The sequence below is a fragment of the Pongo pygmaeus genome, chromosome 2 (assembly GCF_028885625.2).
Source record: "Pongo pygmaeus isolate AG05252 chromosome 2, NHGRI_mPonPyg2-v2.0_pri, whole genome shotgun sequence".
NCBI classification, from domain to species: Eukaryota; Metazoa; Chordata; class Mammalia; order Primates; family Hominidae; genus Pongo; species Pongo pygmaeus.
The window spans coordinates 150,194,112-150,209,424 of record NC_085930.1 but is presented as its reverse complement, the minus strand read 5'-3'; the positions used below and the strand labels follow the sequence as shown (position 1 = coordinate 150,209,424).

The 15,313-nt window shown below is 37.3% G+C and overlaps 1 protein-coding gene across 4 annotated transcripts in view; it reads right to left on the bottom strand.

The window, feature by feature from the left end:
* The window catches only part of RASA2 (RAS p21 protein activator 2), a 129,114-nt gene that overhangs the window by 95,499 nt on the left and 18,302 nt on the right, over positions 1–15,313 (bottom strand). For all 4 annotated transcript variants that reach the window (XM_054480198.2, XM_054480200.2, XM_054480199.2 and 1 more), the window contains exons 2-3: positions 8,301–8,418; positions 4,178–4,281 (exon numbers count right to left, since the gene is read on the bottom strand). In XM_054480198.2, coding sequence (XP_054336173.1) covers positions 4,178–4,281; positions 8,301–8,418 — 222 coding nt within the window. The remainder of the gene's footprint in view (positions 1–4,177; positions 4,282–8,300; positions 8,419–15,313) is intronic.

The window sequence follows — 15,313 nt, the reverse complement described above, 5'->3', positions numbered from 1 at the left end:
ATAACTATATATGATATAATACAATATGCAGATTCTTCTGTTTCTAGCAGTACAAATGCATGTATATTATATAACACACACACAGACACACTCCAGTTATATATAGTTACATACATTCTCAAAAGGTTCAAAACCACTGTCTACAGAATAAAGTCCAAGTTCCTTAGCTTTTGGAATTAAGAATGGTTTCTAGGGTTCATCAGTTTGGTCCCAATTTATATCCTCAGCTTCTATCACCCTCCTCCAGCAGGTACACCACAAACATGATTCATTTTTCCCCCTCTGCTTCTGCCAATCCCTGTCACCTGGAAACTGTTCTTCCTGGTGGGGCGCGGTGGCTCACACCTGTAATCCCAGCACTTTGGGAGGCCAAGGCAGGCGGATCATGAGGTCAGGAGTTCGAGACCAGCCTGGCCGACATGGTGAAACCCCGTCTCTACTAAAAATACAAAAATTAGCTGGGTGTGGTGTTGCATGCCTGTAATCCCAGCTACTTGGAGGCTGAGGCAGGAGAATCGCTTGAACCCAGGAGGTGGAGGTTGCAGTGAACGGAGATCACGTCACTGCACTCCAGCCTGGGCAACAGAGCAAGACTCCATCTCAAAAAAAAAAAGAAAAGAAATTGTTCTTCCTTTTCCTACCTATGTAGTCTCTGTTACTCCCTACCAAATAAAATGAGCTGTTCTCCCTACTATTCTCTCTAAGTAATCTGTTCATATCTCCAGCACAGACCCTAATATATTAGTATTAATACATTAGTATTAGACTAGAAGTCTGCCTCTCTAATGAGCAACGAGTCTTACTCATCTTAAAAGTCCCATCCTTTGTGTGCCACAGAGAAGTGTTTGGTAAATGTTAAACTGAATTGAGGATACAGCTTCAAGGGTGGTCTATAATCAACGGTTTGCTAGAAACAGAAGAGCCTGCATATAAGAAGCTGTCAGAGGGAGAAACACATCTAAAAAAATACACCACCATGAAAATGTCTTTTCTTTCACTTTCAACAAACTGAATAAGCAATCCAGAGAGTGAAATGTGACACAGAGGCAGATAACAATAAAAATGAAGAAAATGCCTTTTGTGAGACAGAGTATTTGGTATGTATATAGCTGACAAAAGTTAACATATCTAAAAATAAGAAGGCTTACGGATAAATGTTAGAACTCCAACCAAAAGAAAAATAGGCAAAGGAATGAGCAATCAATTCACAGAAGAAAAATGTAAATACCAATAAACACATGAAAAATTCCTCAAATTCCTTCAAAATCAGAAAACACACATTAAAATAATAATGTGTTATTTTTCACCTACCACATTGACAAATTTTTTTCAATGATAATATGGAAAAATGGCCAGGGGGTGGTAAAATGGTTATGCCCATGACATCTTTGAGGAAATGTAAATTAGTACAACATTTCTGTCGTCCATATTAGCATGATACTGTGTGGGGCAGAGGGGCAATACAGAAATTTACAGAGGAAATCATAAAAATGTTCATACCCCTTGACTCAGTATTTTCACTTCTAGGAATTTATCCTGGGAAAAAGAGACATGCAAAAATTTATGCCAAAGGACATTTGTTCATAGCAACACCATTGAGGATGCCCAAAATTTGGAAATGTAAATGTTCACCAACAAGGATGTGGTTAAAATAAAATACTTTTCTATAAAGGATATTATGTAACAAATAGTTTTGACAAATATTAATGATATGGGGAAAGGATCACTATGATATTAATTGAAAAGGAAAAAATCTGAATAAAATGTAGTCATACAAATCTATGAAATAAAGAATGGAAGAAATACACCGAATTATTAACTGTAGTTGTTTCTGTAGAGAATCACTACCAGACACTAAGAACATATAATAGTTTTATAATTAAGAAAAATATATTGTTTTAAAGGTTATTTGATTAAAATGACGTTGGCAAATTTCAAGAAAGGTTTATCAAAAAAACAAAGAAGTCAGATTATAGAGATTTTAAAAGAAATAAGTAGCAAGCAGAGGACTGACACAGACCATTTGTTAAGGAGTTAAATATCAAACACAGAGAAACATCAGAAGTTAGTTAAGAGGACAAAGACAACGCTTAATTTTTTTTTTTTTTTTTTTGAGACAGTGTCTCGCTCTGTTGCCGAGGCTGGAGCACAGTGGCGCAACCTCAGCTCACTGCAACCTCTGCCTCCCGGATTCAAGCGATTCTTCTGCCTCAGCCTCCTGAGTAGCTGGGACTACAGGTGCGCACCGCCACTCCAGGCTAATTTTTGTATTTTTAGTAGAGACAGGGTTTCACCACATTGGCCAGGCTCGTCTTGAACTCCTGACCTCGAGATCTGCCCACCTCAGCCTCTCAAAGTGCTGGGATTACAGGCATGAGCCACTGCACCTGGCCAAATAATGCTTAATTTTTTAAGCTGTAGGAGACTTGACCATATTTCAAATAAAAAAGGAAATAGAGATGAAATTTAGGATACTAAAAAGAAAGAGAATAAATGTAAATTAGACCTCTGCCTATGATTAAAATACAAAGATAGTGGTGCAAAGATCAGGAATGTGACACATATGTGGCCAGTTAGCTCTGTTCTAGTTCATGCCCACAGATCACACTCTAGTCTGACAATTATTTAAGAAATATATTTGTTGGCCGGGCGCAGTGGCTGATGCCTGTAATCCCAGCGCTTTGGGAGGCCGAGGTGGGCAGATCACAAGGTCAGGAGATTGAGACCATCCTGGCTAACACGGTGAAACCCCATCTCTACTAAAAATACAAAAAAATTAGTCGGGCGTGGTGGTGGGCACCTGTAGGCCCAGCTATTTGGGAGGCTGTGGCAGGAGAATAGCGTGAACCCAGGAGGCGGAGCTTGCAGTGAGCTGAGATCGCACCACTGTACTCCATCCAGCCTGGGCGACAGAGCGAGACTCCGTCTCATAAAAAAAAAAAAAAAGAGAGAGAGAAATATATTTATTGGTCACTGATATGGTTTGACTCTGTGTCCCCACGAAAATGTCATGGCAAACTGTAATCCCACTGTTGGAGGAGGGGCCTGGCATAAGGTGACTGAATCATGGGGGCAGACAACCCCTTGCTGTTCTCATGACAGTGAGTTCTCATGAGATCTGGTTATTGTAAAAGTGTGTAGCACGTCCCAACTCTCCTCTTTCCTGCCAGCCATGTGAAGATGTGCTTGCTTCCCCTTTGCCTTCCACTCATGTAGGTTTCCTGAGGCCTTCCAAAAGCAGAAGCCTGTACAGCCTGAAAAACTGTGAGCCAATAAACCTATATTCTTTATAAATTACCCAGTCTCAGGTATGTCTTTATGGCAGTGTGAGAATGGACTAATACAGTCACTAATACAGACAGGAAGATAAGGTATAAATAGATTAAAGCGAATTATTACTTCTATTAGAAAAACCTCAACAACAGATGTTCTTTGGAAGGATCAAAACTGCAGTCTTTCTATAAAAACATTATTTGAACCACTAAACAAATACTTACCCAACACTTACTAAATGTAAGGTGCTCCGTAAGAAAGAGTCCCTGCCCGGCCGGGCGCGGTGGCTCATGCCTGTAATCCTAACACTTTGGGAGGCCGAGGCAGGTAGATCTCCTGCAGGAGTTTAAGACCAGCCTGGCCAACATGGTGAAACCCTGTTTCTACTAAAAATACAAAAATTGGCTAGGGGTGGTGGCACGCACCTGTAATCCCAGCTACTCAGGAGGCTGAGACAGGAGAAATCGCTTGAACCTGGGAAGTAGAGGTTGCAGTGAGCCAAGATCGCACCACTGCAGTCCAGCCTGGGAGACAGAGCAAGATTCTGTGTCCAAAAAAAAAAAGAGTCCCTGCTCTTTTAAATATCACATTTAACTAGAGAACCTAGATATGAAACAGCCAACTAATGAATAAGCATAATGAGTACCATGGAAAGGGAACCATCAGGTATTATAAAAACATATGACATAGTGACTAGGGGAGCTGCAAAGGCCTCCCTGAGAAAGTGTCATATAAGCTGAACATACAAATTAAAAATGAAATTTCACAAATGAACATGTAGTCTAGAGAAAAAGATCAGAGATGTTGAGCATATATTATTCTGCAGTTTTCAAAACTATACTAAGAGAACGAATGAATATAAACATTAACATTGTGATTAAAGATAATTATGAATAGTACATACCTATACGGAGATCTCTTTGTAAAACATTCTTATCATAAACATAGAAAGACAAATACTGGAAAGTTCTTGGAATCTCAAAGTAAAATTCTTCACTGAAAAATGGGCTAGAAAGAAAAGGAAAGCTCATTACTTCAAATAATATAAAATAATTAAATAATAATTAATATCACTTTCAATAATAATTGTATAAATACTCAAATAATATCACTTTCTTTTTTTAATATATATATTTTATTATACTTTAAGTTCTAGGGTACATGTTCACAACGTGCAGGTTTGTTACATATGTATACATGTGCCATGTTGGTGTGCTGCACCCATTAACTCGTCATTTACATTAGGTATATCTTCTAATGCTATCCCTCCCCCCTCCCCCCACCCCACAACAGGCCCCGGTGTGTGATGCTCCCCTTCCTGTGTCCAAGTGTTCTCACTGTTCAATTCCCACCTATGAGTGAGAACATGCAGTGTTTGGTTTTTTTGTCTTTGCGATAGTTTGCTGAGAATGATAATATCACTTTCTTTTTTTTTTTTTTTTTTTGAGACAGAGTCTTGCTCTGTTGCCAGGCTGGAGTCCAGTGGCGTGATCTCAGCTCACCACAACCTCCAGCTCCCAGTTTCAAGCGATTCTCCTGCCTCAGCCTCCCGAGTAGCTGGGACTACAAGCACATGCCACCACGCCCAGCTAATTTTTGTATGTAGAGATGGGGTTTCACCATGTTGGCCAGGAGGATGGTCTCAATCTCTTGACCTTGTGATCCACCCGCCTCAGCCTCCCAAAGTACTGGGATTACAGGAGTGAGCCAATGTTCCTGGCCAAATAATATCACTTTCAATAAAGTTAATGAAATTATGGACTAAAACGCCATTGAAAAGAATTTGAAAAGCCCCAAGATAATTCTCAATGCTAAATTTCAACTAAGTTCTATACAAACCAAGCTGAACACTGAGGGGATCTAAGTTGCCAGTATGAGTTCTGGCAACAGCTTTTCAGCAGTCCTGTGAATAGAAGATACAGTAACTGCCTGGGGTCATGCTCACCTAAGGTGGACCATTTGAGAGGTGAGGATAGTGTCATTCATACCATCCTTGTCTTAGAAATGTGTAAAGCTGTATTATTTACAATACATAATACCTAAAACAGCCAATGTTATGTGAAAGTTTACTTCAAAATTTTTTTAAAAATTAAGCTATTTTTAAAAAATTAAAATATGCAATTTTAAAATCAACTTTAAAAAATATTTTTAAAAAATTAAAACAAGCTATTTTTAAATCAATTTTATTGAGCTATAAGTTACAAACAATAAAAATCCAATTTAAAGTATAGAGGTTGATGACTTCTGATAAATTTATACAACTGTGTAGCTTCCACCCCAATCAAAATATAGGACACTGCTATCTCCCCAGAAAGTTCTCTTACACCTCTCCTTCAGTTACCCCACCATACCTGCCCCAACCTGTGATGTGTTTTCTATCACTATACATCTATCCTAAAATCTCACATAAATAGAATCATATGGTATGTACTCATGTCCAGCTTTGTTCATGCAGCTTAATGTCTGTGAGATTTTTTCGATGTTGTTGTGTATACAGTAGTTCAACTGTTTTAATTGCTGCATAGTATTCCATTGCATTCCAAATCCATTCTCCTAGTGATGTTATTTGAGTTGTTTCCAGTTTGGGCTATCAAAAGTAAAGCTGCTATGAACATTCTTATACAAAGCTTTTTCTAGACACATGCTTTTGATTACTGAGAGTGCAATTGCTGAGTTAAAAGGCAGGTGAATGTGTAATTTACAAGAAACTGTCAAACTGTTTTCAAAGTGGTTGTACTGTTTTACACTCCTAACAGCAATGCTCCAGTTGTTCCACATCTTGGTATTGACAGTCTTTAACTTTAGCTATTCTAGTGAATGTAACATGATAAATGTATACACCTATGTAATCTCTACCTTATAATCAAGATACAAAACATTTTTATCTCTCCAGAAGGTTCCCTTGTGACTCTGCAATCACTCCCACCATATTCTTACAGGCAACCAGTGATACGATTTCTATCACTGCAGATTATGTTCTAGAATCTATAGTGACAAAAATGGTTTTAAATTGATTTCCTGATGACTAACAATGTCCAATACCTTTTCATGTGCTCTTGGCTGTATCTTTTCTGAAATATCTGTTTAAGTATTCTCCCCATATTTTAAACGGCCATCTGTCTTCTTTTGTTTTTAAATAAATTCTGGATACAAGTCTTTTGTCAGAATACTTTCTCCCAGGTGTGGCTTGCCATTTAATTTTCTTGACAGTGTCTTTTAAACAAAAGGAGCCTCCAAGTTTGATAAAATCTAATTTACCAATTTTCATCTTTTATAATTAGTGGTGCTTCTTGCATTCAAAGCAAGAAATCTTTGCCCATCCCCATGTTGCAAAGCTTATTTTTATAAGTTCATTTTAAGAATGCCATTTTGATATATTTATTCTTCTATGACTCTTCTATGAAGATGTGAATCTCTGAAATGACAGTTGCTTTTGTCAAGTGTACCTCTTTCCCGAGAAAGTTTAAAGAACAAAAAGATTCTCTAGAAATATCACTATGAAATGCAGTATCTTTATGATGTCATAACTAAATGAGAAGCTGAAATATAAAGTAAAACACTCCTACAGAAGTCATATCTGATCTTGTCTAGAAAACGGTTGGTTCAGCTTTTTAGTTGTTAAAATGCCTGGTGAACTTTTGTCACTATGTTTTTCCCTTCAAATGTAACCAAACTATAACTTTTAAAAGTTGGTCTCACAAAGTAACTAGAGCCTTCTAATTAATTTCAACACAGAAATCAATGCAAAAAGAACTATTAGTCAAATATGATATGAAAACATGATATGAAAGACAAGACGTGTAGGTATGTATCTCTTTGCATTATTTTATAAACAATTATAAATGCAGAATTTCCTTTATATATCACATCCACATTCAAATATTATGTTTAAAGTACATTCTAAAGCCAAATTAGAACAATATGAGAATTAAGACTAAAGATTTCAAGTTTACTACTTGAAATGTTTTTGGGCTACTATTTTCAGTTTTATAAAATACCTTTTCTAAGAAGAATTCAATAGATATTTAAAATTATAAACAATGAAAATAAAGACATAAAGGGAAACTTCAAAGGCAAATGTAAAAGAAAGGTATTTTTAAAAAGGCACCAAAAAAAAACAGATCCCTAAAATACAACTGACCTAAAATATGATTCAGATAAGGCATGGCATTCAATATTTCATCCACCACATGCTCATTCCAATAACACCCCACACCTTGTTTTTTGTTTTTTGCTTTTTTTTCTGAGATGGAGTTTCACTCTTGTTGCCCAGGCTAGAGTCCAATGGCATAATCTTGGCTCACTGCAACCTCCACACCCTGGGCTCAAGCGATTCTCCTGCCTCAGCCTCCCAAGTAGCTGGGATTACAGGCACCCAGCACCACGCCCAACTAATTTTTGTATTTTTCGTAGAGACGGGGTTTCACCATGTTGCCCGAGCTGGTCTCGAACTTCTGACCTCAGGTGATCTGCCCGCATCTGCCTCCCAAAGTGCTGGGATTACAAGCGTGAGCCACCATGCCCGGCCTCCTTATTTTGACTTTTGTCTCTGAACAAGATTCTCAGCACAGCTCTGCACCAGAATTATGTTCACATTGCTACGGTGCAGAGGTGGTATATTCCAATTTTATGAATTAGAATTTAATATGATACTCTCAAAGGGCAATTACACTTTCAAAGATGAGACATCTATCTGAGAATTCATTCCCTGATAATGCACTACTAAGTTAAGCAACTTGTATGAACTTTAAGTAACTTATTCTTTAGATAAATAAAATAAAGATGTACTTTGAGGAAAGTTCAAACAAATAGGCAATATTTAGCCTTTCATGTGAAAAAACTTTTCTCCAGAAAACAAAGATAAAATTAGGAACAATTAAGAGGAAGACACATTTTGAGGCAATGAAAAGCCACATGAAAGCAAGCACTGTTTCTATCTTGTCTTCTTGATTATTATAATCTGGAAAATGCATAATATTTACCAATCCATATAGTAAAAATTATAATTTACCAATTTTTCTACCAACCTTAAAGATTTTTCCACAACTTGGGTACGATAAACTTCTTCCTGGTCCAAATTTATGGTACAGAAACAATCTCTCATTTTGTGGGGTCCAAGATATGGCAATAAATTTTTTGCTTCACCTGTTGGCATAAAATTTAAAATTGTTATTAAATATCATCAACTGCTTCATACTAAGCCTTATATAAGATGACTTCAATCTGAAAGAACATATTAATGTGGCACAGAAAAAAAAAACACTAGTGATTAGAGAAAGATCAAGCTGGTCTAAAGGAGACTGGTAAGACTGAAGGGTGGGGCTGTGTGTAAAGTGACTTGAGGTCCCTTTTTTATATTACGTAATTGCACCCCCACTCCTATGAAAGGGCAATCCCTCTACTTGTGCTCTCTATCCCATTCCACCAGTGCTACCTCAAGGACTTTACTCCACAATTAATCTTTCTTTCCCGAATCACCATTAATTTTCCTCTCTAGTGGAAAGGAAATTCCCATCAGCATATAAACGATGATGGGAATTTCTCAACTTAAAAAAACACACAAAAAGAAAAGGAAAAAAAACTTCTTAAAAGCATCATCTCTAGTCATTGTCTCATCTTTCTTACCTTCCATTCATTCTTCAACCCTCTCCAATCAGCTTCTGACCCCACCATGACACTAAAACTGCTCTAGCTGAGGACAGTAATGCCTTCCACATTGCCAAATCAACAGTCACTTCTCTGTTTTCATCATACCCGGCCAGGCAGCATGATTTAACCCAAGTGAACATTAATATCCCTCTTTAAAATGCTCTCTTCTCTTGGCTTCCACAACACAGTATTTCTGACTTTTCTCCTACATCACTGGCTCTCTGCTGACTTCTCCCCCTCCCTACCTCTAAACATGCAATGCCTCAATTCCAAACCACCTTCTCTTCCTTCTCTTTGCCAACTCTGCAGTATATGGTGTTAATGCTAACACCTCCCAGATCTGCAACATCAAGTCTAACTCTCCTCAACAAACACTAGATGTGACTATTCAACTGTCTCCTTGGATATCCAGTAGGCATTTCAAATTTAACAAGTCCCAGAAAAACCATCTGATTTCTTTCCCTAAAATGTGCCCTTTCCCCAGTCTTCCATTTTTCTCTCTTACTCTCACCATTCTCTACTTCCCCAAACTCCCATACCCAGTCTCTTAGCAAATCCAGCAGACCTCCAAAATAAATCCCAAATCCAACCAGTTCTCTTTGCCTTGACTAGAATCACCAAGCCCAAGCCACCACAATCTTTTATTTGAACAAACATGAAAGTTGCCTAACTGGTGCCCCTGCTTCCACTTTTGGCCCTCCTACACAATCCATTCTCCATCAAGCAGTGTGATATTTGAAACACATTCTTTAGGTTACTCACTCACTCCCCTCCTCCAATACCACACCATTTCACTTAGAATAAAATTATCTTTCTATACCACAGTCTACAAAGCGCTACTTAATGGTCTCTCTGATCTCTTCTCCTTCCATTCCCCCAACCCCGGTCAGTGTTTAGTTTTTTTCATTCATCAACTGTGCCACATCATGTTCAAGTTTAGGGCTTTTGTCTGGAATGCTACACTCCTAGAGATCTTCAATGGCTAGTGCCTTATCATTCAGTCTCAGCTCAAATATCACTAACTCAGAGAAATCGTCCTTGACTATTCTATCTAAAGCACATAGTTCTGCTACCATATTCTATTTCTCCATTTTGTTTCTTTGATAGCACCGATAATTATCTAAATTTCTGTTCATTTTTAATTCAGTGTTTATTTTTTGGTTCCCTCATTCTTGAGGCCCAAGAACTTGTTGATCTTCAAGATCTTAAACAGTGACTGTCATACAGTAGACAGCTGAGAAACATTTGTTGAAGGAATATTAAATAACCTAAAAAGTCTAGTTTTGAAGCGCTTTGATACTCTAGCTCAAAGGACATACACAAATATGGGTGCTGAAATCAGTACACTAGTTCCCTTATGCAATCAGTTGGCATAAGGGAAACAGCATTACCCCCAAGAACCATAAAACCAATATTCCTCTGTTACTCTGCTACTAAGTGGCTGTATGACTTCAGACAAATCACTCAATCACAGCTTTCCTGATGAAAGTTTGGACTAGATAAACTGAAGTATCTTTCTGCTTATCAACTTTAAAGGCCATTTAAACCAATATATTTTAGAGAAGTCTATTAGAAACCTAAGAAGCACCTATAAAAAAACTCAGTAAACAAATTATTTATAAAATTAAAATAAGAAAACCAATGGAATAGTACCAGTAAGATACTTATTAAATCTGTCACTAAAAGATTTTTTTAAAAAATAAAGTTACCACTTAAACAGAATAAACAAATTTATGTCCATCTCAAGTCAGAATCGAGGAATCTCACCTTTTAAATGATTAATTTAATTAACTGCCTAAAATGGGTTAGTCCTTACAAATAAACCAGGTCGCTAAGAAAAATAATCTATATGTGAACCGGTATTCATCCGTTTTCCTCTTCCTCCAAAGACTAGTTATTCCTCTTCTCATCCAAAGCTCATCCGTTTACCTGTGCTCTCTCTACCCCATTCCCTCTTCTCCCTCCAGGACACTGTCTAGCAATTCTATTTTCATTACTTTCAGCCTTCTTGTTCTTCAGCCTCTCCTTTTTCTCTGACATCTCCCTTCTGCATAATTTAGACTTTTTTTTAAACAAAAGTCCAACTAGGTCACAATATAGGACCTAAAATATAAAAAATTTGGAATTAGATCATAATAATTCTCTACTTAATATGCTCCATAATAAATATGCTCCATATCTAATTGAGAGAATTTGAAACACTAACTGTCCCTGAACATGTTTCTGTTTCATTCACATAAGTGCAGTTTTGAGAAAACAATATTATATAAATTTACACATATTCTACTTCCCTCTCCCTCTTAAGAGAGAGAAAGTGAGGTTATTTTGAAGAATCCAATGAATCTGACATTATCAGATATTTATCCAGAATACATAAAAATGTAAGTTCTATGTAATATGAAAAAATGTACCAAGCATCCTTTCCTATAAAAGCAGTTATCATAATCTGTACTTCTTAAATATCCACCACTGACTGAAGTTCAAATAAACTTTGTTGAAAGTTAATTCATCTAATCAATGCCCGGCTCAACAATCAATTGTACAAATATGTTAAGTCAGATACTGTAACTCCAAACTATAGTAGTGATTAATTGGCACTTTATAAACAACATAATCAAAAAGGAAGTAATGGTTACAGATATAATAAAAATAATGTTGTACCTATTACATCTCTAAGCATAAAGAGAATATGTTAAGAGCCACACTTTACATCAAGCTACACAAAAAGACAAAAGTAAAGAACTTTGGAAGATTGTACTTGCTTGTGTGTGATATTTGTTCAGGGCCTCATGAACTCTAGCCAATTCTGGTATATAAATGAGCATGTGCCTTGGACCAAAAAAAAAAAAAAATCTATTGCCAAATTTCTTGAAAACTTATTCTATAATCTCTGCTTTCAAGTGTTCCCTTCAACTCACAGCCTAAACCTGCAACTTGCCCTCTTATCCTACTTCTCTACTTCTTGTTTAGAAACTTGAAGAACACTAACAGGTTGGGCGCAGTGGTCATGCCTGTAATCCCAACACTTTGGGAGGCCAAGGTGGGCAAACTGCTTGAGCACAGGATTTCGAAACCAGCCTTGGCAACACGGTGAGACCTCATCTCTACTAAAAATACAAAAAATTAGCCAGGCGTGGTGGTGCATGCCTGTGGTCCCAGCTACTTGGGAGGCTGAGGTGTGAGGATGGCTTGAGCCCAGGGGATGGGAGTTGCAGTGAGCCGAGACTGCGCCACTGCACTCCAGCCTGGGACAAAAGAGCAAGACCCTGTCTCAATAGTAAAGAAAGAAAAAAAACCCCAAAAAACCACTAATATTAAGTGCCCAAATCATATCACTGCTTTTCAGTCCCACCTTATTTGACCACTCTTCATTATTTGACAACACTAACCTTTCCTCAGCTCAGGTAACCTTTTATGAGGGTTTTTCTTATACTCCCTCTTTTGGGCTTTTTATCCACTAACCACATCTTAAACGTGAGGAAACTTTTGGTATCCACAGCCCACTTAATTCATCATAGAGTGAAGGACAAATTCTAGTTTTTCTTTTTAATGTTGTCATTATAAAACAATAAAAATATACAAAGAAACAAATGAGTTTCTCAACATTGTTTGATGGTATTATTTACAAACTTTCTCAACTTATCTATAGCCCGTTTAATGACAGCCAACCTTAAGGAGAATCAGGTTCTAAATCTGCAGTAAATATGGTAGATTACTGTTCAACATCCATTTCAACCTCCTTCAGTGTATGTCTTCCTGTGCTGAAGAGAAAGTTAAAAAATACATTTCCCAGCCTCTCTTGTGGCTAGAGTTGTAAATGTGATTTAAGTTCCACCAATCAGATGCACTCACTAGAAATTTTAAGGACAGAAGAGAAGGGAGGTTGAGTTTGGGTTGCTTTACTAGCAAACATTGTCATGGAGATGTTCATGTTCTGCAGCAGTATTTGTAGAAGTCCTAGTATTCAGTCACAGATTTCATGAATATTAAGAAAGGCACAAGGCGTCCATTCTGCAGTACAGGTTGTGGTAGGCAGGGCTTGGCTCTAGGGCCAGCAACGACAATGGCTTACTGATGAAGGTGGCTGCTTGCTAATGGCTATTTCCTAATAGTAGTAGACTCCTGATCGTGGAGAGGTGGCAAGGTTCTAAGACAGGCATCTAAAAGTTACAGTTTCACAATTCTGCAAAAGCCTTTCTGATCCTAAAAGAGGCAATAATCCTAAAAGAGGATCCTAAAAGAGGCTCTTGGTGGCCTAGATGCAACGTGGCTTTTTCTAGATCTAGAGTCTGTTTCTTCAGTCTTGTCAACAATTTTATAAGCCACTTAAAATTTTTTTATTAAATCTCTTTCTGCTTAAACTAACTACAGTTGATGCTGTCACCTAATCTCAATTCTTTTCTAATCTTTGTTTCCAACAAATTAGAAAATCCCACCTTGAGTTACTGGTCATCATGGTTGGGTAAATCTGCCAGCTACACGTGGCTATCTGGATCAAACATGGACTCAGAAATTACAAAGCAATTTTTCACTGAAAATTATTTTCATTGTTCCATCAGATAGTGAGTTGAATAGCAGCACACTTAAAAAGGGAATCCTTTAACTTGGGAAATGGATCTTAACTCTATATATAGTTGTATATACTTTCACAAAATATTTCTTCACCTTCTGTAGCATTTGGATAAAATTTTAAAAATATATTCAATAATACAGTATTCATATTTTCATGAATTTGGAATGCCAAATTCTTTTCTTTTTTTTTTTTTTTTTTGAGACAGGGTCTTGCTCTGTCGCCCAGGCTGGAGTGCAGTGGCACAATCATGGCTCACTGCAGCCTCGCCTTCCTGGACTCACGTGATTCTGTCACCTCAGCCTTCCGAGTAGCTGGGACTACAGACACATACCACCATGCCTGACTAATTTGCTTTGTATTTTATGGAGAGACAGGGTTTTGCCATGTTGCCCAGGCTGGTCTTGAACTCCTGGGTTCGAGAGATCTGCCTGCCTTGGCCTCCCAAAGTGCTGGGATTATAGGCGTGAGCTACCATGCCTGGCTGGGAGTGCCAAATCCAAATTCTTAACATTCAAATCGTGTGCACCATTTTGGGTGCCTCTATTTTATCCTTAAATTCACAAATCATAGTTTGACCCTAAATTAATACGAATAAAGTATTCAAGAAATTCAATATATTGCTAAGATATGACACAAGCAAGCCAGCTGAAATAATAAAAATGGTTTTTACTTGCATTTGAATGAAAGGAAGAAATGTTTTTATAGTTCATCCCTCATTTCAAAAATTCTGTGCATGCGGAGTCCTGCAATATGCAAAAGCAGACATTTGTCCTACAAAGGCAGATACATTGTTCCCATAGCAAACAGTATAGATTTGATTGTGTGTACAACTGTCACTATTTCCTTCAACAATAAATCAAGATCAGGAGGTACATCAACGACAGCCAACTGTTCCTCTATGAAGAAAGGAGGTTGACATTCAAGCACAATTTATTTTATTCTGTAACATCTTTTCTTGTTGATTCATAACTGGTACTCCTTAAGCACTTTTCTAGTGTACATTATGACTTACAACATAACTGTTAACTAATTTTTTAAAGTCTTCTTTCTTAAAGGGTGGATTTTCAAAGATAAACAGAATAATCCTCCATTGTGCATTTCTTCTCTTTCACAAATGTACTACAAGTATGCCAAGAACATCTTCCCACTATACATCCATGATTTTGTCCAAACATAAAATGAAATATCCTCTCGCCCACATGTGATAGTAATTGTTTTTCTACATCATATTTTCCTAAATCATACATATCTTAAAGAAAATGCTGTGTTTAGCTTTGATACTCAACCTTCACATTGTTGCTAGAGTTACCTTTTTAATACGTACACACACACACACACACACACACACAGACACGTATAAATAAATATAAATAAAACATCCCTTGCTCAGAAGTCTTCAATGGCTCACACTATCTACCACTGCCCACTTGGCAGGACAAAATCTAAAATTCCTTAGTCTGGCACAAAAACCCTCCATCCCTCCATGATCAGGTGCTATCTACTACATGTTCAGCCTCATCTACTTCATCTTTACCCCCTACAAATTATGCTGTAGCAGTACTATATTTTAGTTCCTTGAACACACTGTTCTCTCATTCCTCTGTGTATCTGCAATGCTATTTTCTTTGTATGAAATGCCCTACCTGTTTTTCTCTCCAAAGAGCTCTGCTTAAGGGCATCTTTGTAAAGTCTTCCTCAATTCCTAGGTAGTCATGTCACTCTTTCCCATGTGTTTCTACTGTACCTTGCATCTCTACTACAGTGATCATATTGTTTTGTACTTGTTGCATTTCATTCAACAAATATTTACTAAGTGCC